The sequence below is a fragment of the Nomia melanderi genome, chromosome 3, assembly GCF_051020985.1.
Source record: "Nomia melanderi isolate GNS246 chromosome 3, iyNomMela1, whole genome shotgun sequence".
NCBI classification, from domain to species: domain Eukaryota; kingdom Metazoa; phylum Arthropoda; class Insecta; order Hymenoptera; family Halictidae; genus Nomia; species Nomia melanderi.
In genome coordinates, this window is record NC_135001.1 from 14,887,562 (window position 1) to 14,912,518 (window position 24,957).

The 24,957-nt window shown below is 36.0% G+C and overlaps 2 protein-coding genes across 3 annotated transcripts in view; one reads left to right on the forward strand and one right to left on the reverse strand.

Annotated features, from left to right (window-relative positions):
• Positions 1-24,957, forward strand: part of LOC116431716 (alkaline phosphatase) — a 424,481-nt gene that overhangs the window by 269,638 nt on the left and 129,886 nt on the right. The gene's annotated exons all lie outside the window — the stretch shown is intronic.
• LOC116431717 (caspase-1-like) overlaps positions 1-24,957 on the reverse strand; it is a 71,513-nt gene that overhangs the window by 39,226 nt on the left and 7,330 nt on the right. For both annotated transcript variants that reach the window (XM_031987532.2, XM_031987531.2), the window contains one exon: positions 11,315-11,568. In XM_031987532.2, coding sequence (XP_031843392.1) covers positions 11,315-11,568 — 254 coding nt within the window. The remainder of the gene's footprint in view (positions 1-11,314; positions 11,569-24,957) is intronic.

Below are 24,957 nucleotides of genomic sequence, written 5' to 3' on the forward strand. Positions count from 1 at the left end.
GGAAGTAACAATTGGGACCTGAGGATAACGTGAAAGAAACAAAATTTTATAAATTACACATGTTCTTTATAACGATTTATAGATACTGTAATTTAATGATCTAACTTTTTTTACAAGGGAAGAATCAACAGAGTATAATAAGAAATAGAAAATATTAAGCAGCATGAAGGTTTTGTAGGTAAATTTTTGCTTATCATTTCTATGAATATAGATCATTTGAAATATTATGTATCTATTATGAAATTTTTATCAGAAACTCATCGCATGCTGTGTCAAAATCATTAAACCTAATTTTAGAACAAAAACTTTAATATCAGAAAATATTAATTTAAATGAATGTTCCGTTTGTAATTATCAAATACCGGATATGTGGATCTCTTCGCGAGAGGTTCTTGCTTTTGTAAAATTTTTATGAAGAGAAAATTGTAATTAATGTCAGAAAGTATTTCACTTTTTTAATTAAGGCGCCTGTTAAATAAAAATTGAAATGGACATTAAAATATCGGAACTACATTTCGTTTCGTATTGTTCATTATACATTCACGTCAGTCAGAAATGTATAAATATGAATAGTGCAATTATAATATTTACAAAGGAAGGTATCGAACCCAGAAATTAAAAAAATTATAAAACTTCGTGTATAAGTAGAGTAAATCAAACCTGATACATAGCTATTTTATGTTCGTACCGAATGTCGCTTTTAGGGGTGAAACCATCCCTTAAAAAATGAAGAATTTTCTGTCCCGTAGATTGTCTGAAGAACGGCAAGGGATATAAAAAAGAAAGTTCAGACTAAAATACAGCATGTTTTCACATCTACAAAACTGTGAAAGTATTATTCGAAGCTATCAACACTTATTTCCAATTTCGAAGCTTTTAGATTGTTCAAAAAATATAAAAAATAATGATAAAAGTCAGATTGTTCATAAAGAAATAATACAAGGAGACACATTACAAAGTGAGCAATAGATAAATTCTGAAGTTGTAAAAAATTCTACTGACGAAGAATTTGAATTAGTACCCAAATCGATAGAGCTTTATGATTTCATGGGATCCTGAAAATGAAAATATTTTATAATTGTACTTGCTTTTCTGCTTTCCTGTTGTTGTAAAATCAATTACATCTTATTCTTCTCTTTCGTGTAATGTGGAATATCCAAGGTCCCACAGGAATGTATGATACAAATCATATATAACTTTGACCGTGACCATTGCCCAAGTCATCGTATCCTGTATCAAATACCCTTGACAAACTGGCTATTATCACGTTTTCTGGCGCAGTGCCAATATGAACGACCCTTAACGTGCGGGACCGTGGCATGACACAAGCAGTCGTTCGCGAAGTGAATTATTAAATCGCGTCATGTATCGTTACGCAAGCCACGGGTAATTGTGTCGGACCTTTTGCACCTCGTTCGACACGTGCGAGTACACCGCGAATGAATTCTACCGCATACGGGCCGGTCACGAACGCTACGAACGGATCAAGTTGTTTATTAATATGTTAACATTACGTTAATGTTTATTTTCGATTTTAATAATTAAGGATAAAATAAATGTTTCCAAAATTTACCCTTTCCTCGGGATGTCGCAGGCGAGGAACCAAAATACAACGCCAAAGAGGTTATTACAGTGGCTTACGGAAGTGTTCGAACGCTTTGTGAACATTAAGGTTAATCCTGTTGTGTTTTACAGTTCTCCTCCATCTAGTTACCTTTCCACATTTTTGGTAAAATTAAATTTATTCAGTCGATAAATTTGACGTTAAAGGAGGGTTCTTTCATCAATTTCATCGAATCGCACACGCTTTTATTTTATAGTTTTTAAACGTCCTTCCAGTTTGAAGAATTTTTATGAAAATTAAAGGAATTCGAGATTTTTGTAAGGAATTTTTTCCAGGTTAAAATTAAATGAGGCTCATGAGAGTATAGAGTAGATGAAAAATGGGCTTCGTACCATTGCCATATGAAACTAAACCTACTCACATCAATTTATATTATTTAATCGTCAGTAAATGAATTAAGAAGAATGAATTAATCGTCTTAATGAAGTAAGAATCGAGTCTGCATTTGTTTACCGTTTGCTTTACGGCTGGATATCAATGGATTTTGTTAGTAAATTTGTTAATTTCTTTGTTAATAAATATTAAAGCGTGACGTATTCACTGAATTTTCTGGTGAATATTTACTTAAAATTCGTATACGTAACACTCAGTATTTACTAAAACTATGAAATAAGTACTATTGTAATTTCAAATATGTCAGTCGCTTTTCTTAACACATTGTACGCCGGCTAAATTTCAGGTATTAAAAACGCGAGCATCTGTAATTATATTGACAGATTTTTAAACGTCAATCAAACCGAAATTTCTGACTTACAAAATGAATAAGGAATTTGTAATTTTACTTTGGATTTGTGTTATACATACCTAAAATGTTGCATTAACGAGGGATTAGCAATTAAACGATAGACTAAAAATCCCGCATTATCGCGGGGCCGGCGCGCAGTGTGTTGAGTTTTTCCAACATTTGCTGTTGTTTTCATTTATTGTTTTCTAATCATACGACCGAATATCTTATCATCACGAACGCAGAATTCATTACAGTGCTACTAGGAATTTTTCTCGGACATTTCGAAAACTAAGTGATTATACGAACAGGAAGCAGTTGAAAATCTCGACCTCTACAACATATTTAAAAATCGTTAACATCGGAGGTGGAGTCTGCTTTCGATAGGTTTATCATTTAGTCTTATTCTGCTATCATTTTATTAAGGATATCTTTCATGTTGAGAAATCTATAAAAAAATTGTGAATGGTAAATCTAATAAGTTATAATAAAAACAATTTGCAAACTTATCTTGCAATTTCAGTTCTCATCATTTTTCATATAAACGTATAAAAACATTTGTGGGATTTTAATACTTTTGGATGGGCTATATCTTCTACCATACCCCACTTTGCTTGTAGTTTTAACATAATTTCTTATTGAGCATGATAAGAACTTCTAGATACTTGATAAAAAAAGTTTGGAAATTTCGACAGGCTTTTGCAAACTAATTCGGTCGTTGAAAGGCTAATAATATCCCCTATCGGTGAAATATGCTCGGATCGTCGAAGAACGATCGCGCAGCTGTGTTAATCAATCAGGCATGGACGCTTTCGCGTGAATTAAAAACGCCGGGAACGAAATTCTGGGAATATTTAACAATTTGCCACACCGGTCCTGTTTTCATCGCTCGTCCGGTGAAACCGGGCGGCGCGCTGTTTGCTCTGCAAATAAGAGTCGCTTGTATGTACTTGTTTTTTTTTCGTCCGTTCTCGGAAACGGGATACGTGTACTTGTTTGTCGGCCCGCTGTTGCCGTTGTTGCTGCAACGTACGAATGAAGGAGCCACGAGAGAGGAAAAGGATGCGCGTCAGACGAAAACAACAAAAAAAAAAAATAGAACAATAAAAAAAAACTAAAAGCGGCGGTATCTATACGAACGAATTTACACCATCGATGGAAGCGGATAGAGGAAAAAATGACAGGTTCCGCTGTTGTCGTCCCGTTCGAGGGAGAAATGAGAATTATCGATTTCACGGAGCTCCACTTAAAAATATTGCGGTCGTAATGAATTCTCGTTTCCGTGACCCCGCTCGAATAAAAGATTTATGCGATTGACAGCCGGAAAACAAAATTTTCGATTTTTCCCCCTCTCTCCGGCCTCGTCTCTGACAACTCGGAAAAAATCCGGTGACTTTGATCTACGAAAATTTAAGAAAATGAAACCGGAATTTTAATGTTTTTCTGTTATTGTTCCCTGTATGGTCAATTGATATTTCAGTTAGTTAAACAACGAAGACAGATGTGAATGAAATTTTGAGTATAATGAGAGTTATAAATCAGTTTAAATTAACAAATATGGTCCCATTCCCAACGAATAGAATGTCAATTTTTATAAACACACAAGATTTCATGAATTCATTAGAAGAATTGAAACTGAACAAAATGGTATTTCATGTGTTATAATTTTCATTATCATGAGTGGAATATACAAGCAGCTTTATATTTCAGTAAAATCATAAATTTTATGTTTCGTGTCTGTTGGGACTGTTTCATACATTTGCAATTGTTAAAAATAACACAAGAAATAATTGTTTGTACCTCATTAATTATATGTACGCCGCTTAATTATTTAAGAATATCGATATCGATAGCAATAAATATTCTGAAATAAGATTTAATTGTTTCTCTAATTCGATAATTACGTAAGGACAATATTAACAGAGAAAGTATCAGAAAGTAAAGTTTTTATTATCTTCATTAGTAAGACGGAAACTAATGTTAATTTAAAAGTAATGTTTAATTAACAGTAAATCCCATAGAAAATAATTTTGAAGAAATCTTATTCTACGGCTGTCAAATGTAGTCTACAAACAATTGACGGAGAGGTAATAATTTTAGCATCGTAGAGACTCGATTGTAAAACTTGGAAATTGAAGGTGTACTAAAATCCATAAAACTGAATAGATGGAAACGTGGTTTCGTCTAATGTAGATCATCTGTAAATGAAGTTGGAGAATTAAAATTGGTAAGGGTCTGAAATGATGAAGAGGACTGACACCTACGAAGAAGTTGTTATAAACAAAAAAGAGCATTATTGTAACTCTGAATCCTGTACTAGTAATTTATCACTATAATATTATTTATAATAAATTATCCACTATTTTAAAAACAATATAACAATATAGATATTTGTAATCGAATAAAATGTTTTTTTAATTTTTCGTATGGTACTAGTGATGTACCTGACATTAGGAACATTGTAATCAATTTTATGGATATATTTATCCAATGGTTATCAACTGATGCCACGTAAATATCATTCCACTATTCCCAGGGCACACAAAATTCTACATTTCAAATAATGATCATTTTTACAGGACAATCGATTTTTTAAACATTATCGTTAGTCTTAGGTAGATCACAACGGTCATATAAATTGAGTAAGGAAACATGCAGCTGTAAAACTGTTAAAATAGCGTAGGTCCCCGTTTCCTCAAAATCATAAATGAAACTAAAAGTCGTGCACTCATCGATTGACCCAATAACTCGTGTAAAAAATGAGTAAAGCGACGAGGGAAGGGACAATCAAAAGACAATCGAAGCAATTCGGCTTCATGCTCCTGAGTGACCTGGATCATCAAACGGAAGCGCGCGCTCATTGTTCCGAATATGAAATTCCCGTTCGGCGGCGCGATCCGCATTCACGCCGGCGTAGCTCGTTCTCGTTTTTAATTACCGCGGATTACCCGGACTTCGCTGCATAACATTTCGATTTAAGTCGTTACGAAGTACCTTGCGAATTTTAATTGCCTGTCCTCGTCTCGGGGCAAACGGAATAGAACGGGTCGCGTCTGGGGACGTTCGCATGGAGAAGAGAAGAAACGGTCGGAGCTTGAAAAAGAACAGGGGAAAAAAGTGGAGGAATAAGGACGAAGGTGGCTGAGAACGGTTATAAACTGAACGCGATATATTCCGACGCATTCCGACCGGGCTGAAGGAATATGAAAAGTTTCCTCGCTTATTATAAAGTTTCATGATCATCCGACTTTCCGCTCGGCTACGTTGCTCACGTCTGTATTTCGCGCGATTGTCTTCGTCGGTTATACCTCAGAGAGAAGCTGAAGTGGAGGCGGGCGTTTAATGAGCTCGTTTCATTGTAAAACTGTTTGTGCAACTTCCGGTGCTCTTATTCATCAGCGACATCATTATCCGCGCAGGATCAACCGGACCGAGGAAACGGTATCGCCTTGCCACCTTCCCCGTCCCGCGCGAAATATCCCGTACAAAGGACCCGCCGAAGTTTATTAGTACACCGTGAATGATACTCCAGCTTCTTCGAACCGTTTATCGAACAATGGAGATTGAGGGTCTGAGTTGTCGAGTGGATAAAGAGTTTCAGATTATTCTGGAAATTGACGGGCGGATTACTTCTTTAACACTGAACGTATACATCCGGTCAAATGACCGGTACTTCTAAATTAAACAATGCATCTACAGTTTCCCGTTTCTGTTAACGAACGAATAGAAATATATAATCTTTATCTTATTATCCAAAAGTTATTTTGTGCATTATTTCCGTATTAAATTAATAATTATCTACTGTATATGTACCTTTGGAAAAAATAAAGGTTCGTGAAGTATGAATCATTATGATCCGTAATCTAGTTACAACTTTTTGTAGTTTCCTTTGATTTATAATTTTACTGGTTATGTAATTTTCCGTTTCTTTCATCGAGGAGGTGAAACACATTTCAAAAGGAGGCAAATATTGGTGCCTTATTTACAATTATCTTTAATAAAACATCTCAGGAAACGAAGAGAAATTTTGCTTGTAACATGACTATTCAAACGCAACGTCAAGATAACATTTAAGAATGGCCTGTCGAATGAAATGTTTGTGCTGTAATTGTCACGAGATATATGCTTGGTTCAGAAGTATTTATTGATTTGAATTTTTAAGTTTTATGGCTCTAAGCCGTTCGTCCCTCTCAATTTTTATCGTAAGTAAGTGCATCTTCGTAAAATGACGACAAAGTGATTTGACGAATATAGTTTGGACAGCGTCGCAGCGGCGTCTGTCGTGTCAATATTTGAATAGACGAATATTTGAGAGAAAAATTCAAATAAACTGTTCAACATGACGTTCCTTCCACGACCACGAATTCGCTTCTGTCCCCGTTATCTACGGTTTACCAACAATTTGTCGGGCAAAGGTTCTGGGACTCCCTCCGGCATGTGAATTTCATGGAAATGTCACGGCTCGGTGTGGTAAAAGAATTTTGGGACATTTGACCAGTTTACTAGTCGAACGTAAATCGAACAAGTTCAATAGAATGTATAGTATGTCCAGTTTTCCTCTTAACGGTTGAAAATTTTATAGTAATAACTAATCAAAAAATAAGATGTTAGCAATTATACGTATAAAGAAAATATTGATAGAGCTTTTAACCCTTTGATTATTTAATTAATAAAGTAAGGTATATATATATTCGATCATCTTCTATACAAATCTATACGATCATTCGAATTTTATACACTCCTCGCTATTTGCAGATTTTCTATCTTTGTCTAAAAGATGATCGAAAGTAACGACCTTCATGTTGCCAAGCATGTAAACTGAATTGAAATGCAATGAACATAGAACATAGAAATATTGGTTTTAATTTGAATTGAAATAAAACTTGAAATAACATTTCGGATTTTCGTCCTGCCTACTTCTAATTATTCTTGTTTAATATGTAATTATTGAACATGTTGAAAAACACCAAATTCATTTCTACACTCAATATAAACAACTTAGCACTAAGTCGTATATATTATACGCCTTCCGCATTAGCTCCATCGATTGCCAAGCTAAAAGTGCATAGGTGCAGGGGGAGTCCTTCAGTCACCTTTCTCGGGTCACCTCGGCTTTCGGCGCATAGCCATTATTGGCACACGGCAATAATAAAGGACGGGACCGTGGTCGAATGCGACGGAGTGAGACGGAGCTATAGAGAATTTTGTTTTCTATCGTTACGTCTTACTTCATCGCGTTCGGTCTCGCTTGCGTCCTAAGCTATTGTTGCGCGCCAATAATGACCATGCGCTCGAGGTTGAGGTGACCTCAGCATCGTGAGTGGAAGAGTCTCCTTACCCCTGTCCACTTTTAGATTGGCGGCTGATAGAGCTAATGTGAGAGGAAAATAGTATGTTATAATAGAAAATTGTACTAATATTATAAAACTCCCAGTAAATAAACAGATGTGAAGTTATAGATCGATTGTTAACAATCGGGTTAAGATAATTCATATTTATTTATTAGATTGAAACACATCTGAATTACATGTATAATGTTCCTAGAAAAATTGATGTTTGTCCATTTAAATTTTAGAAAATACACGTTCAAAATTGATAATTAATATGTAGATTCGTATAATTACATCAATCAAAATTTACGTAAACATTTACCAAACAATGTTTATAAAATCCAACATGCTTGAAATTGGTGCGTTTTATAATTCTAGTGTTAAAAGTTAGTAACATTTGCACAGAACGGGAAATTTTCTACGATTACAACGAACATTGAGGGATTTGTGGACATTTGGTTGGTTTCAAATTCGTAATAAATAAATAATGCGATTCACACTCTTATCGGGTCAAGTCGCTTTTCAGCGATCTTCCCTTTCTCAAAGCTGATTAGATCTCGGACCAGTGACTTTCTTTAAAGCAGTCGCAGCGCTTCACCTGAAACCTTCTTCGAATTCCAACCATGGTATCCCTTTTCCAAGATCACGCTATAAAACACCGCGGATTACGTTTACAGTTTCAGCTGGAAATCAGATTCCGTTTGTGAAGACAACCACTCTTCCCGTTCAATGAAGAATGTTCATTTATAACATTCAGCTTTGTTATTCTAGAATAACCCTTTCGATTGTCGAGTCAAAACGATTTAAATCGACAAGCAAGCGTGCGATGGACGCTCGAAAGGTTATGAAATCATGAAAACATAGAGTAGGTATCGTTTCGAAAAATTGGATTAAAAGATAAAATCATATGAGATCAAAAGTAGTCTTGAACCAAAGTGACGACAAATTTTTTAATAGTTTATTATGAAAATGCATTTTGTGTCGTCACTCTACTGTCATAATAAAAAGTATATGTAGTCGTCAGAAGAAATTGAATTTTATTTTATAAAACGAAGATTTTTAAGTTTTTGAACATTTTTTTACTAATATTGAATGTTTATTAATAAGAAATTGGTGAAAAAAGATGTTGATTCTAAGTTTTAACTATTAGTTTTCCGACGATAAGTCTGAACTGATCCCAGTCGCCTCGATCTCTACCCTGCCACGATTGGTCATTTTTTACCAGAGATTCTGTTTAATCCATATAACTTTCCCAAAATCAAACGGAATAATGGTAAACAACAATGCATTATACTAATTGTTGTATGGATACGTTTTGCGGTATTGGTTCGATATAACGAGCGCGCTGAGAACGCAGCGAATCGAAAGATCGTTGATCACGCGGCGCCTGAAAAACGAAGGCTACGCGGAATTCCAATCTGTCGATGTCGAAATTGTCGAATCTTGCAGAGAGTTATTGCTGAAATTTGTAGGTAACGGTGTAGCGAGGGTAGTAAACCCAGCGGGGGCTATAAACCGAGGATTGAGTCCGGCGGTCAACAAAGACTATTACGATAGCGGAAAAGTGACAACTCGACCAGGCGTGGTGCAAAACAACCCCCTTATAAATTAGGTATCCTTTTAGTATAGTTCCGGAAACTTTTGCAATAGTGAAGATGCTCGGGGGACCAAGGAGCCTGGGCGGACTGGCCCCGTAAAAGAAGCTTCTGTTTATGGTCTCGCTGACTTTACTGCCTCTACTATATCGTTACCTCGGAATATACGTAATATACGTAAACGGGGAGCTGTGTGTGTATACGCATTCCCCAGAGATCTTTACAGTTCAATTTCTTTGTTCGTCTTGGCAAAATTAACTACTGGAAAGAATTTGATTGAAATATTTATAGCCTGCTCGATTAAAGCGTGTTCAGCTTTACTGATAGAACAGTTTTGTATTCCAGTTTTATAACCAATATATACATTTTTTATATTTACTGCTAAAATTCAATTAGGTTCTCATAAAACCACGATAATAAACCCAAACTGTTGGTAATTCCATAAAAACTATATTCTTCAGTTTTAAATTGTAAATTATCAATTTTAATACTGTTATACTCGATCCTTTTGCATCGATACGTTCATCAACAATTTCACACGCAACAACGTATTCGGTTATTTCCTATTTAACAAAAGTCCATTATACGATTTTAATGTCTTCATCGTTGCTCTCAACTTTGACCGCCCCTCATTCGTATTTCCATCCAAAGCACGTTTCAAGGTGTGTTCGGAATCGTTCATATGTTCCGCACGTGTTTAATTCCGAAAACGTGTCTTTCATTAGGTAATTTAAACTGACCGCCTCCTATCTCTCTCCCTCTCTTTAAACTGTTCCACGTATTTACTAATTTTAATCATCAAGGAACGCGTGTAATCGCGGCCCTGTCGGTAGAGCCTGGAACTATATCAAAGCGACGTTACTCAAATAATGGAAACGCGATTCGTTACATGGAGACGATCGAAATGAATTATTGCTGATATTATTCGTTTCTGCGCGTTGCCGCGAATTACGCGTTGTTTAACGAGCATCGCAGAAAAATGATTAAAAGCTGTCGCCAGGCGCGCGTATGGAACGTGTTTCAGCGCGAAAATCGTGTTACACGTCGCTCGGAATTCGTGTCCAACGTTTGAAATCAAAATTTTGACGCAGTATCACCATTTTATATGTTTGTATCAATTATCTAAATTTTATCACTCCCATCCGTACATTCGTACATATAGTTACACGTTTACGAATGATTTAATTTTCGTTTTACGAGCAGTACCTCGCGTTTTGTTAGGCCATCGTTTTATCAATATTTATTTGTTTTACGCATTATTGTATTTTTATTCTGTATTTCTCGTAATATTACATTAGTTTTCAAGTGTCCACTTAGATCGTCGAAGAATTTGCGAAATGCAAAACATTCGGATCGACACTGTTATTTCATTCTACGTTCGTGCTCTAATATTCTGTTAATTTTTAACCCTTTGAGTTCCGTGGAGCGCCATCGCACTCCTCCATTAATACGCGGAAAGTGCCAGAAGCGCTATCGCGCTGGTCTCAAATCAGTTAGAATAAAGTGGAAAAACAAAATATTTGTTGTGATAATGAAATAATTCCATGAACTGGCACAGTTATATCGTCCTACAGCAAAGTTTGCCAGGAACAATGGTGCATTACATGATGTAGATGAAGTGCAATCTAACAAAGCCAGTAAAAAGATCTGATCTTAGATACTCAAACTGCAGAAAAGGACTTCACGGATTGTGTGCGAATAAACAAAGATTTCTGAAAATGATCTACAATTTTTTTAAATTTTATAGTTATGAATTCTGTGTTATATTGTGAGAACAGTGAATTAAATATGAATATAAACATAGCAATTGGTTAAATTTAATCTAATATGTTATAAACACCATGTAAAAATTTCTACAGGAATATTTCAAAATTGACATTCGTACAAAGTTTTTCCCGCGCCATTACAAAAACGCATAAAGACCGCTGGCGTTTTTCGTATATGTATGGAAAAAATTTCTGGCATTCAAAGAGTTAAGCTTTCAGAGTGTCGAAGAATTTTAAAAAGCGAATACATGTATAAATTGGCAGTGTCTACTTACTGACTTTCAGGATCGATGAAATTGTCTGAACGGTAGGATCGACGTATTCTCGGATCTCGAAACCAAGCCGATTCAATGTTTGCGTTAGGTCTTTACTGTCTTTAATCGAACCTTTCCTGGATGCCATTTTCTTGAAGTTGATATGATTGAAGATTAAAGCCACACCCCTCCTTTTGTGCTTCATGTGATACGCCTCCGAGTTGATTGGCACGCTGGTTCTAACAATTTTCGCGTCTAAGGATTCTTTGCGTTCCCTGCGAACAAAATATGAAATTCGTTTTATGCAATTAATGCTTGGCAAATAAATTCTTTTTGGTACTTGCAACCTATGTTTTATTTTTACAAAAAATCATTATGATTGGCTTATCAACCCTGACTTTGCTACGTTCATCGTTTTACCTATGTAAATACCTACCAATGGAATAAAATTTTGCTTAAAAAAATGGAGTCAGTTTAAAGTTCAAGTTGCGATTTTGTAGACTTTCTTTTTGGCTTTTAACATAATGAAAAATCATAAAAAATTAAGATCTTTTAAATATTGAGGTACCGACTGTAACTGCAAGTCTGCTAAAGAACCTGTTCAATTTTCAAACTGGATCTTGCGATATTATATCAACTATGGTCAGAAAACATGGTTTTGAGAAAAACGCGTTTAAACTCTTGTGTTGTTTATATACGGGACAGATAGTTTTACGAATTGGGAAATTATATATCGAATATTTCCAATTAATCAGCAATTCCAGGATCATGTAGGGACACAAAAAGAGATTTAAAAAGAAATTTTATAAGTAAGGATACAAGAAGTGCCAAGTAAGAAGGAAAAGTACTCCTGCTGTTGCATATCGCGTTATGCCGAAACAGTGCTCTTCAAATATTTGTAACTAAGTTTTTTTTTAAATTCCGGCATATTTCATGGCATGGATACTTTTTAAGATATACACTTCAAGAGAATTCAAGAAATAAATAATCGATTTTTTCACAATTCCAAATGAAGATACTTTCTTAATTCTTTATTGTATAAATTAGACAATGAACAAGGTGGATGCTGAGAAATTAGTTATCGTATTTTTTAAATAGATACGTTTTCAAAATAATATCTATCGAAAAGAAATTTCTCATAATTATAACATTGCTGTTATTACATAACCTTCCCGTTTAATGTTTTTTCCGATATTCTGAAGTAGAAAAGAAACGTTAATTATTTCTTTACACTCTTATGTTCATTACCCTTATTCGCAAATTGTTTTATAGAACAGTTTTAGTATTAGGTTGAACATGCAAAACACTATGAACAGGATCTTTACAATGACAATAATTAAAAAAATTGTAGAAATATGCCAATACAGTAGTATAATACACGAGAGAAACAATAGTATGAGCACTTTGAATTATCACATTTATCAAAAGTAATATAAATAAATCTACATTACCTTCGGTTATTCTACGAATATACAAAATCTCGGAATGGTCAACAGGCAAAATAAGAGGGCGTTCGCTTTAACAATAATGTATCTACTAAAACAACAAATGAAATATTCATATTTTTATTTGAAACTAAATTTTCTGAATCTCTTGGAAATTTCCTTTATCACGACTCAAGCAATTTACATCGTCTACGCAATGTACATTTTCCATATACCGTGTGTCGCCCTCTACACATTACATCGCATAGTTTCTCTTTATTCTGTTTTCTTTCTCTTCAATTTAATATGTATATTTAACAGAATCGCGTGAATACGAAATGTGAATACGAACAGTAGTGACATGTATGAGAAAAAACAAGTTTCGATGCCGAGAATTTCGGTCATTTTTTGTCTTCTATTTAAATACACGTATCTTCCTCTCACGCTTTCCGCCATTCCCCGAACATTCAGAGCGACAAATGCTGTTTAAACATTCCTGCGGCATGCTAATACGATTCTCTGTGCATCGCTGTGATACCTACCGCGTAGTTCGTGAAATGAACCGCGGGACGACACAAGGGAAAGAGGGGTCTCTCGCTATGAATTTTGTTTATGGTTTTGATTTGCTTATGTGTGCCTGTATTGACAAACAGCAAGTTATTATCGAAAATGGGATGAGGAAAGATGAAAGCTGACCAGCGAGATCCGCATTCCTTTCAGGGTTTGTCTGGTGTTTAGATATAGGGATTGATGCTATACTGGGTTTACAATACGTTGCGCTCGGGAGGTGACTCTCAGTCACCACTTGATTTGATATAATGAAATTATAAGCTCACATATAATATTAAGCTTCGTATAATGCACAGATACGTGAAATATTAGAGTAAAATAGCTTTATTTCTTGACTCATGTAAATTTTCTTATTGGCTGGTTTTAAAGAACGTCGCCTATATCTTATCGGAAAACGTTGAAGATTTCTAGTCGAAAATTTTCAAGTGCAAAAGATTAAGCATAGAGCAGAGTCTTGCACTTACGTAACAATCATCGGTATTTATGGCAGGAAGACCTTAGGACTGCAAGTGAGCGACAGACAGTTCTAAGGTCTTCTGGTATCTCAGTAGCAATGGCGTATTACAAATCCACGCGCAGACCGAGTGTCAAGAGAGAAAGTTTGGGACGGTTCTTAAAAACTCAGTTAATTTGTTAAGTTAACCAGCAGCGAAGTCATCGCTACTTTAGAAGAAGAGAGTTTCTTGGAAGCCACCCAAACTAATTCTAATTGGCCGATAGGAACTTCTTTCTATACGGGACACGTAAACTCTGAAAGGAGAGTTCATATTTCTCCAGAAATTCGCAAAATTTTGAGAACAGTTTGACATAAGCAGCTGAATACCGATGATCTAAACTGTCAAGTGACAGTTTTACAGACGAAGTGGACAACAGTCTCATTAGAGCAACAGAATAGACACTTCTGAGCATCAGTAAAATCGTTTTTCTTTTCCACAGTGGGTGGTCCTTCAGGCTTTACAAACATCGTGCAATGTTCAGAGATTACGCGAAGAAAATAAATTGACTCAAATGATCTTAACATCTGATGAACAACGCGGAGTACGTGGTTGTGTCGCGAAAACCATTGACATTAAGGGCCTATGCACACGAGCGACGAGATCCCGCTGCAGCGCCGCGGCGGTGACGCTGTATGATTTTGAAAGAATAAAAACGCGAAGTTCTCTTATCCTGTTTTTGTGAGAGAGACAGAAGAACTCTCTGTTACTCCAAAACAATCGCTGCTGCACCACGGCTGGATCGTATCGCTCGTGTATATAAGCTCTTAAATCGAGGTTTATTTCCATACGTAAAATAAGAGTGAAAAATTCATATAAAACATTACGTTGCACTTCCTAAGAAACAATGCCATAAACGTTTATCACATCATAAGTCTAACGAGAAAGTAACAAAACATTTATTCACCTATAAGGAAGAGTGCTGGATCTTACTCGTTCTATATGTACTTCAAGATAATTCAAACATACCGTTAACTCCTTGTCTTATTTTTTTATTAATTTAAACGTTATTTACTTCTTTCGAATATAAATTAAATATTACTTTTCTGTTATCAGTAGTTAACTTTTAAAGTATATGTTGACATAGAATAAGTATGAAATAATTTTTTCTTTTTAATAAATTATTAAGGATAAAGTAATGTTATCCAGCACAGTTGTGAAAGTAGTCGTAAGACAAAGAGTTAAATAAATTGAAAATTGCGACCTAATATAATCGATACCTTATGAGATCATTATTTTCAAAAAAGTGTATCTAAAGTAATTGTATTTTATAGGCTTAAAAATTGAACAATATAAGTGCATTAAATTATGACAAACATTTTAAATATCGCGAAAAAAATAAGGAAGATACGTAGTATACTGATATGCATTATAAATTTATATACAAGTAATAGTTTAAGATATAATTTAATTATATGACAAAGTTTTATTTTATCTGCACTGTATTATTTATATAGTTCCACGTCTTCTACTCGCAACTATCGTTTCGCCAAATATTTATAGTAGCCAAAACCAGTAGCAAACATAGGCAGAAGTATTATATGATGCATACAGACAGAAAGTAAAATATAAATTCCTTACTATTTTCTAACTTATTAATTATCTACTGATAATTATCTATTGCTAACTGTAAATTCTATTTCTCCCAAAATGTACAATTCCTTTATCCCACGCATAATTTCAAATCTAATCGAACTACGTCTCAAAGCAATCCTCTAGAAAAGGAAATCACTGCAAATGATGCGTTCACCATAATTTAACCGATATTCAGCAGGTGAAAAGAAACTATTAACCAATAACACGCAGTTCCACGCGGTTCAATCCGTCGTCGGAGCGAGTGTCGAATATTGAAAAAACAATCACATTAAAAAAGTGCTGAAAAGCTGGTGATCGATGAAACGTCGCCTACCCGACGGCCATTAACTCCGGACGGTTGATCGAATTTCCGTTGTAGCCTTTCTCGCTGCGGAAACGTAATTTCCAGTGGAGATATTAAAGCTTGCTTCATTTCGGCTTTGTGCCTTTTAAAACCACTTGTGTACGACAGCGCGCGCGCGCACGCGTGTAGACGCGATATCGCGAGTTGGAACCTTCCTGCTCGTTTCTTGACGGCGCGGCGCGTTGATGTCGCGCCGGTAACAGCGATGGAATCGTTGTTCCGACGTCGTGGTTATTCAGCCGACCGCGGAAGACCCGACGCGCAATTATCAGAAACGAAAAAGACGACGCTGATGGGATTTTTAATACCAGCGGGATATGCACTCGTCGAGTAACCGTTCTGACAGAAACATTTCTCCGGTGGCCCGAAACAAATATCAGCCAGCCGTGTAATGCGCCGAACAGCGCGCCACCCGAGTTTCGTACTCCGCTGTGCGCGCCCCGCCGTAATTCGAATACATCATTTTCCGCGGTGATAATGTTGCTGCCGGGGATAATTTCCGGCACCCGGCGCACAGTGGAACTTTTAACGCATCCGGAAGGACAAGTAGTCGCAGCTTTGCTTTTCTCTTTTTTCAAATGCGGTTTTCTATGTTGGTAGCGGAAGTGAGCAGTGAAATGAAATGATATCTTGTTGAATAATTATTTAAATGAATGTTTTATTTGCTTTCTTTTGGGAAATTTTTATCGAATACAGTTACCTTTGTAGTAACGTGTTTGAGATATAAATTACTTTCACGTTTAATACTTTATTCGACAATTTGGGAAATGTTATTTGATTTATTTTTTATATAAATTTATATTTATAATTATTTTCTGCAATGAGCTTTCGAAATTCATTTGCGTATATTCGTACTTGTAAATAATGTTGTTCGTTATTTCGTTTGTAGTGATTATTTTTCATCCTCATTAGGTATTTTCCTTTCAAATAAAGAATTAGGTTCAAATAAGAAGTCACTGTAAATGTGTATATATTCATATTTTTATCATTGAAAATGTAAATGGTTCGAAAATGGGTGGAAATCTGCTTAATTTTTAAATGGGACTTTATTAAAATTCTTATGTAAATTTAGGTACAATGGAATTGAAATTTGGAGCTGAAAATTAATTTTCTGTAATTTCATTCAAGATTTTATAATAACATAAATTTCAAAAAAGATTTCATAAGTAATACAATTCCGTAAATATTAGTTCCAAATTTTAAAAAATGTAAATTTCTTTAAGTGCGCCTGGAAGTCGCCAAGAGAAATCGCTACTAATAATTATTCATGAAGAAAATTATGGTCCACTTTCTACGTGGAGGCAATAAATCAATTTAATCTGTTAAATCCGGTACGTGCATTAAAGTTGCATGCATTCGTAATTATATAATATTAAACGCTTACTACTGTACATTCATAAAAACCTTAATCAGATTGTTTCTCTCATTGAAATTGCATTCTCGTTGAATTAAAAGCCGTTCGAATTTATCTTAAATATAATGTCGCTAATAAAGCTTTAGCAGCAGTATTTAATTACCCTTCCATGAAATACTGATGATAATACTTACCATAATGAACGATGTTCTGATCGAATAATATTACATGTAAACATGTACAATAAGTCGATAGCATAGAATAAAATTTCCTCAAAGGGGACTTCGTTTCCGAGATAGTCGATTTGAAAATTTTATCCAACACACACGTATTATACTGATATTTATAAGAAGTGAAAATAGTAAGTTATGGATAGATATATTAATTGATTTCCACTGAATATAGGATAGACCTCATAGGATCAGTTCAGATTTAACAGCGAAAAACTAATATAAATAGCTAAAACTTAGAATCAACATTTTTTCATAAATTTCTTATTAATACACATTCGGCTTCGATATCAGTTTAAAAAATTTTTAATCTAACCATAGAATTCAGCCACACGTTGTAATAAGAGAAACGAAATTTTTTTAATAATTATTAACTTTAATCAATTTTAGCAAGGTAAAAAATTGTTTACATTACTTTTTGCATACTTTTTCCTTATTCTATAACGTTCCAGATTTAATTAAAAAAAGTTCAACGGTCTATATTAATTCTATGAAAAATCTTTTCATTTCGATACAGAAATGACCAAATGTTCCCAGTATGCTGCGACAAGTAATGCACACGGAGGACACTGACTGATGTCATTTTGCGTTGCCGATGGATCAGAATGGGTGCACAGTAGAGATCCCTATTTTACATATTTGTGAATACACGTGAATAGGCGCAGTAAACGAATCCGAACCGCAATTCGTGTAATTTTGATTACACGAGTATCCGTGTACTCATTTGTACTTCTATTGCACGTTTACGCGAGTATTTCTGTTATACGCGTTCACGCGTATTGACTCTTAAAATTCAGACCGCATAACATGAAAAACTAGAGCCAGCTGTACATATATTATAAACTTACATGTAAAACAAACAATCGAGATTCAATGGAAATTGAATTTGAATATTTTCTAGTACATATTATAATTCTATATTAAAATATGACATATCGATATAACATATTAACACTAGATCTACGGTCGTTTATTTTACACTGTACTGTATAATTCCCAGAAGACTACATGTTTGTTCATATAAATGGCGGAAACTAGTGTGTCAAGAACAGGGAAATATAACGTGAACTCGACAATTGCATTAATCAAACTCGACCTAAATTGTTACGAAATAGTGTTTAAAGTATTCAATGTTCGGGTTCCGTAAGTCTAATACATAAACTGAGATAAAAATAAGAAACTCTTGTAATACAAAACTCTCTGTACATGCATACATGGATCCCTGAACTTGGATCTTTACAGGTTCATTAAAAACACGAATTTTTAACACCTAATACAAGTATATTTTAGTACACGTCCAAAATCGTCACCTCTAATGCGCACGTGTACCCGTTTTACTCTATTTCATTGGGGTGCACGCAATTCCGATCTCGTAGGAGATAACCGTTGCTCGTAATCGTCCGTGGCGCTGTCGCTGGCCAGAATTATAATTGCTTTTCAAACAATGACGAGAGGGCTCGACGCAATTCCAAGCAACCCTGTTTCACCAGCATAGAAAATTCAAGGATATATCCAATTTCCATATTCCACGGACTTATCATGGGCCAGGCGCAGCGTTGGCGTCTATTAAAGGCGGGAGCCGAAAAAATTAACGAGTCGCGTTTAACGCAGCGTGGAAAACCAGTTCTGAATAATTCGAGAACACTGTGTTTTGCAGTCCACCTAGCGAGAGTGAGATCATTTTTACCTGGATATCACTATTATGAAAATTGTGAGAAATTTTGTTGGAAGCTTCTGTACGACAAATTCATATAAATAAATGTAAATTGACTGATTTCTGTTTCTTTATACAAATTACGAGAGCGCATTCATTGCCGAAATGAAATTTCGAATTATGTTACTGCATGCAGCAGAAAATTTATTTAATAATTTCTGGGGAAAGCGTTCTAATAATATTAAAAGAGGAAATTCGAAATAGTTCTATGTAGTTCATAATAATGTAAAACGCATATATTTTTCAGTGGGAATACCCATTTTCTAGATGTTCTAATTGTTTATTATCAAAACTGTTAGACAAAACGTCAAGAAAAATACTCTAATATTTATCTCGACAGATGTGTTACGTTTATATTTCGAAGAGTCTTTAAATCCAATGAAGTAAGAAAAATACAAGAAAAACTTTGCAACCCAAATTATCGCTGACTAGGTGATCAATATAGTAATAACCCATCTAACGATCAGTTATAAATTTAATTTCATTCAAGGACACTTTCAACGGCGTCATCCAAATCTAATTATGACTTACACGACATCTTAAGAAAATATTCAGATTACCAGTCTACAATTTTTCTGATCTCGGTATCTAGATAATAATTTTACGGTACACGCCCTCATCAGACGAATTGTACCATTTTTCCAGCCGCGGATGTATGTACATCGGCTGAAACAGCGGCCGAGTGGAATGGTGAAACAGAGGGCGTAGAGAGAGAAAGAGAGAGAGGGAGAGAAAGAGAGAGAGAGAGAAGGAAAATGAACAAACGACAAACGGAAGAGATGCTCAAAACATTGCGGAGACGACGGATCAACCTTTTAAACAGCTCGAGATACCGCGGTCTCGGTTGAAAGGACTGTTGCCGTGAATGTGAGGCGCGTCGTGACGAAACGGTAAGCCGCAAAATCCGCGCCCGCGCGAGAACGCGCGCCACCCTGTCGCGCGAACAAAGGCTACCCCAGCCGAGTGCTTACAAACTAGTCATAAAGGCGCGGACCCGCCGCCCATTAGTAGACAAATGTTCATTGGCAGAGAAACGAGTTGCCGGTGTTGTGCCCGGCCGGAGTCCTTTGAACTCGAAAACATTTCGCGACGACTGAGTTCGTTTTACGCTCGCGAAACGGTTAGGCTACTTTCACACGACGATACACGTATCTTGGTACGCATATGATGGATACTGAATGTACATTACCAGAAAACTGCGTACCACTTTATTTATTGAACAACTATTCCAAGCTTTTCGATGTCGACGTAGTAAATAGTAATCAACCTAGTAACTCTCGCAACGCCGGCGATTCTAGGGACGGTACAAACGACAATGTCTGGGTAAACGCAGACCTATTGTTGCATGGTGGAAAATTGGTAGTGACTTTTCGACCTATCTTGTCGCGGTCCCTCAGGGGGCGCCACTCGTGGCGTCACAGGGTTGGCGGTCCCGGGGGCATAACACAAGCTAGGCCAACCAAGCCCTGGTAGGGAACTACCTCAATATGGGGGATAGGGGGTAAAACCCTTATCCTAGCGGTCAAACCAATAGACCGTCATAACTGGTACCTCGGGGACCGGTGCCTGGCGTCCCGTGAGGATGCTCCGGTTGTTTGATGTTGGCTTCGAGGGGATAGTGGTTGAAAGCCGAATGCTGGATAGGGACCCCTCGAGGGCCCCAGCGGGTGAGCGTCCCACCTGCTCCGATACTAGCCTGGATAGCTAATAGAACTTTGGAAAGTGAACTCGGCTCTACCAATAGTCTACAGTGCGGGTCTCACGTTAACATATCACGTACCGACTAATTTCCAGAAAACTGTATTTTCAGTGAGATCAACTTATATCACTATACATACAAAAACTCAGATAACATATTGTTATGTAATATATTTTAAATAGATAATCAATTCGAATGAAATTTAATATTTTTTAAAATGCTGTGGTAATTAGTAAAGTTGCATAGCTAAGTGTCTTTATATAAAAACGAGATTTTATGATGGCATGGGGACTTTTCCACTCGCGATGCTCGGACATCGGTGTGCGCCAATAATGGCCATGCCATTACTCCTCTGCTCGATATGCATCCCCAGACCATAATATGCTCTCCACCATATTTGAAAGTAGCTCGTAAATTTTTGCATCTAAAGCTTCATTTCGCTTACGCCACACAGTATACCGCTCAACAGCAAAACAATAAAACATCGCTGTTGAACACAATTGAAAAAGAAACTATAAGGCAAGGGGTTAAGATGTAACTTGAAAGTTATACCAGATTGTATAGGGTTAACTAAAAGACGAATAACCAGTCGAAGTACAAAACAGAAATGTTTCATTTCCGAGGATGTAGCCGATACCCGTATAGTGTGTCTGCAGTTCGCTATACTACGTATTGTTACTGTCTTATACGTGTACACCGCGGTACGTGTATCATCGCGTGAAGGCAGCCGTAGAACGATTGTCGAATACCGTGGAACGAACAACCAAATTCCTAGCACAATATCTTGTTTGAATGGAACTCGTCGGGTTGAATGCGAATGCATGTTGCTTGTTTTCTGACGAGATGATTAGATCTATGAGTGGAGTGGAAGTAATTGGGAGACTGCCAGTGAATGGGGAATTAGATTTAGATTTATTAACCAGTTAATTGTGAAATTTAGTTTGAAAAGTCTCTCATTGTGCATGCAATACAATCAAATAATAAAGTGTATAATCGTCAAATGCAAAACAAAGGCATCTATAATATATTCTAACAAAAAACTAAAGCAAAATGAAGTAGCACTAGTACGCATTTATTTGAAAAAATAAATAAATTATCGACATTTTTTTTGAGAGTTTTGAAACTAAATTCCACAGTTAATAGATTAAGTGCATGTCTGCTATTTCGTCGAATGAATACATCTTATTCACTTAAGTATCAAGCAAACAGAAGAATATTTAGTGTTTCTAGCAAGAGAACAAACTGAAATGAGGAAACTGAAAAAACAAATCATATGAAATCAACAAGCTCAGAGAAAGAGAATTTTTTAAGGTATTCAGAACCTTTTCATAAAAAGTTAAATTACACATCGAACTATTAAACACCATATAGTAACGAAGAAAGCTATGTACTCACTGTGCATCTCTGGAGAAAATGCTAGCAAAAGAAATGCGGGTCAGTTCTTATCTATGATATTTTCATATTCATATGAACACTTCGACTATTTAACACTTTGCTGACCGGTCACGAGTATACTTGTGTTTCCACGATCCGAGTCGTCCACGAATTAAATTATATTACCACTTTATTCATTTTTATCTGAAGGCAATATATGTTTTCATAAAAGTGTTTTAATCATTTTAACATATTATATGTAAATAAAGTATGCAAACTGAAGTTTAAGGGAATAATTTTCGGGCGTGATTACCGGTCAATAAGGTGTTAAATAATTAATCTCTTTGCCTGCAACATTCAAATCTACAAATTTAAGCCCGATGTCACAGACAAGGCGACAGTCGATCACAAGACCCATTAACAGCGTTGAATGCCATGGAGATCACCAGTGACTCCCAATTAAATCATATTACTGTAATCTGCTCAACTAATCAACGATTATTTGAAAATTGTCCTACATTATAAATAATGTAACATAAAACACTAACATTCATTAAGATGAACGTGCAATAATGATAACACGATTCAATTAAATAACTTGATATATTTTTTTTAATTTTGTGTATTTTTCTCCTTGAAATCCTTTAGCATTTAATGTGTTAATCCTTCAGAAAACGATGTGCCACTAAACATTGAGAAAACTATTTTCTCCAATCTTCACGGCTGTATTGGTAATATCATCCTCTCATCGAAATTACAGGAGACTGGTGCTGAATCAACGCCAGCCAGTTACGTCTTCTCACCGGCTTCGTACAGGTCACAGTTTCCTGTCAACAAACGCGATACCACGTAAACCAGAAAGAGAGCCTTCAAAAACTGCATTAGGCTGTTTCATAGTTTCCACTCACGTCCATGGCGTAAGGGTAGCGCTGTTGGGAAAAGATTGGAAGAGATGGCGGACTTTGGTCGGGTTCTCACGCGGGGAGACGTGTTGAACACCGTCCACCGAATCATCGGACGGTCAATTTAATTTTAAGTTACATCGCAATCCCGGGCTAAAGAACTTCCCGTAACGGCCCGCCCGCTTTATCGTGGCACCGCGTAGTCGGCTCCGTAGACGTGTGTACGTGCGGCGATCGAAGTTCCCGAGGAATTGGAGAAGCGCGCGCGAGATTACCACAGCGAAGGGGAAGTAAAATGGCCAGACACTCGACGACCGAGCCTCGGATAGTGATTCCGTGATTGGCTCTCCCGCGAAAAGCGGGCCACTCCAGGGTGCAGAAGTGTATTTTCGACTTATTGACTAATTAAGCCGGAGGATGGAAGATTGAAAGAGAAGGGGGCTTCTTCCTTAACCGTGCCGGCGGCCGGTGTTTACGTTGATAGCCGCGATAATTGCCGCGTTCCGTTCTCGCATTCGCCGATTGTACGCGGTTGCGCTGACAATGAGCGGCTCCACGTAATTACCGTCGATTTCGCAACTTCGTAAATACCGATTTGAACGTGAAACGGCTCCTGAAATACAGTTCTGTTGGCCTTCCATTATCGGTTGTTTATGTATGTACATGTATGAAGATCGCGTATCTAGGAATTAGGAGGCAAACCTATCATTCCGACATATAATCATTGTAGTTCCTGTATATTATGAATGCAGAGATATACAGGATACAATATTGAACATTTACACTGTTCAAATGATTTTAATTTTAAATATTTAACATTTAAATAATTGAAATCTGTGGATTTTGATAAATAATTGAAATCTGGAAGACTGAACTTTACATCGCGACACCGTTTTCTAAAAATCGTTTTTACATATCGATAGTATTTGATAAATAACGAGTAAATTTTATACTTCAGGTTTAGGAATTCATCGATTTAGAAGTCATGCGTATGTAAAGATAATTGATAAGTTCGTATATAAAACGAAATAGGTAGCTCCGATTTGTATGATTCTGAAATATGTAGTCCACGTCGTCATTTTGAGCAAGTTTTCCCTGTGAAAAAACCGGCGATTTCTTTTAATTTTCGAAATAATTATAGAAAACTTTCTTTACTACTGCGTAAATTGAGTACTATCGATTGTAAAGCTCAATCAGTTGAGGATGTTTAATTACGTGTATATAATTTATTTACATAACTTTCGACGAATAATGAGGATAACCGAACGTTCCCAAAATAAAGAATATGTTTATGTAAACAATTATTTAAACAAATTTTTATTTATATAACTATTATAAATGCCCATGTTCGAGCGATATTGGTATAATTCCACTTGGGAAATTCAGAACGGATATATCGAAGTGAAATGCGATAATAGGATTAATTTCGTACTTCGTTCACGGGATAATCGCGGATGTCTTCGAACACCTGGGATTCGGGATAGCGAGTATTCTAAGATAGACAAGGTTTCGACAAGAAAAACCTTAGCACACTCGAACGCAACTCGACCTGAGGCTATACAGGGTGTACAATTTATCGATCGTAAAGATTATCCTGGCACTTTGTACCGCCCATTGTACAAGAAAAATGTTCGGAACAAAAGTTAATCAATTTTCAATGGATTATAACTTGCAATGAAAAAAATTGTTCAACAATTGATTTTTCAAAAAAACTGTAAGATAATCTAAACTTTTTGAAACGGCACGACATGTTTTGGATCACACACTTCTGTAACCGTTATTAAAACGCATTTTACGACTTACTATAGTTAATCAAGGCACATATCAAATTAAAGGAATATTTCATTTCGATCAAATTATACTAAGCTAGATCTAATTTAGACGAAATTTTGGAAATGAACGTCATCGCAAGGTCATGTTATAATAAGCCTTTGAATTCGTTTTAATAACGATTGCAAAGCTAT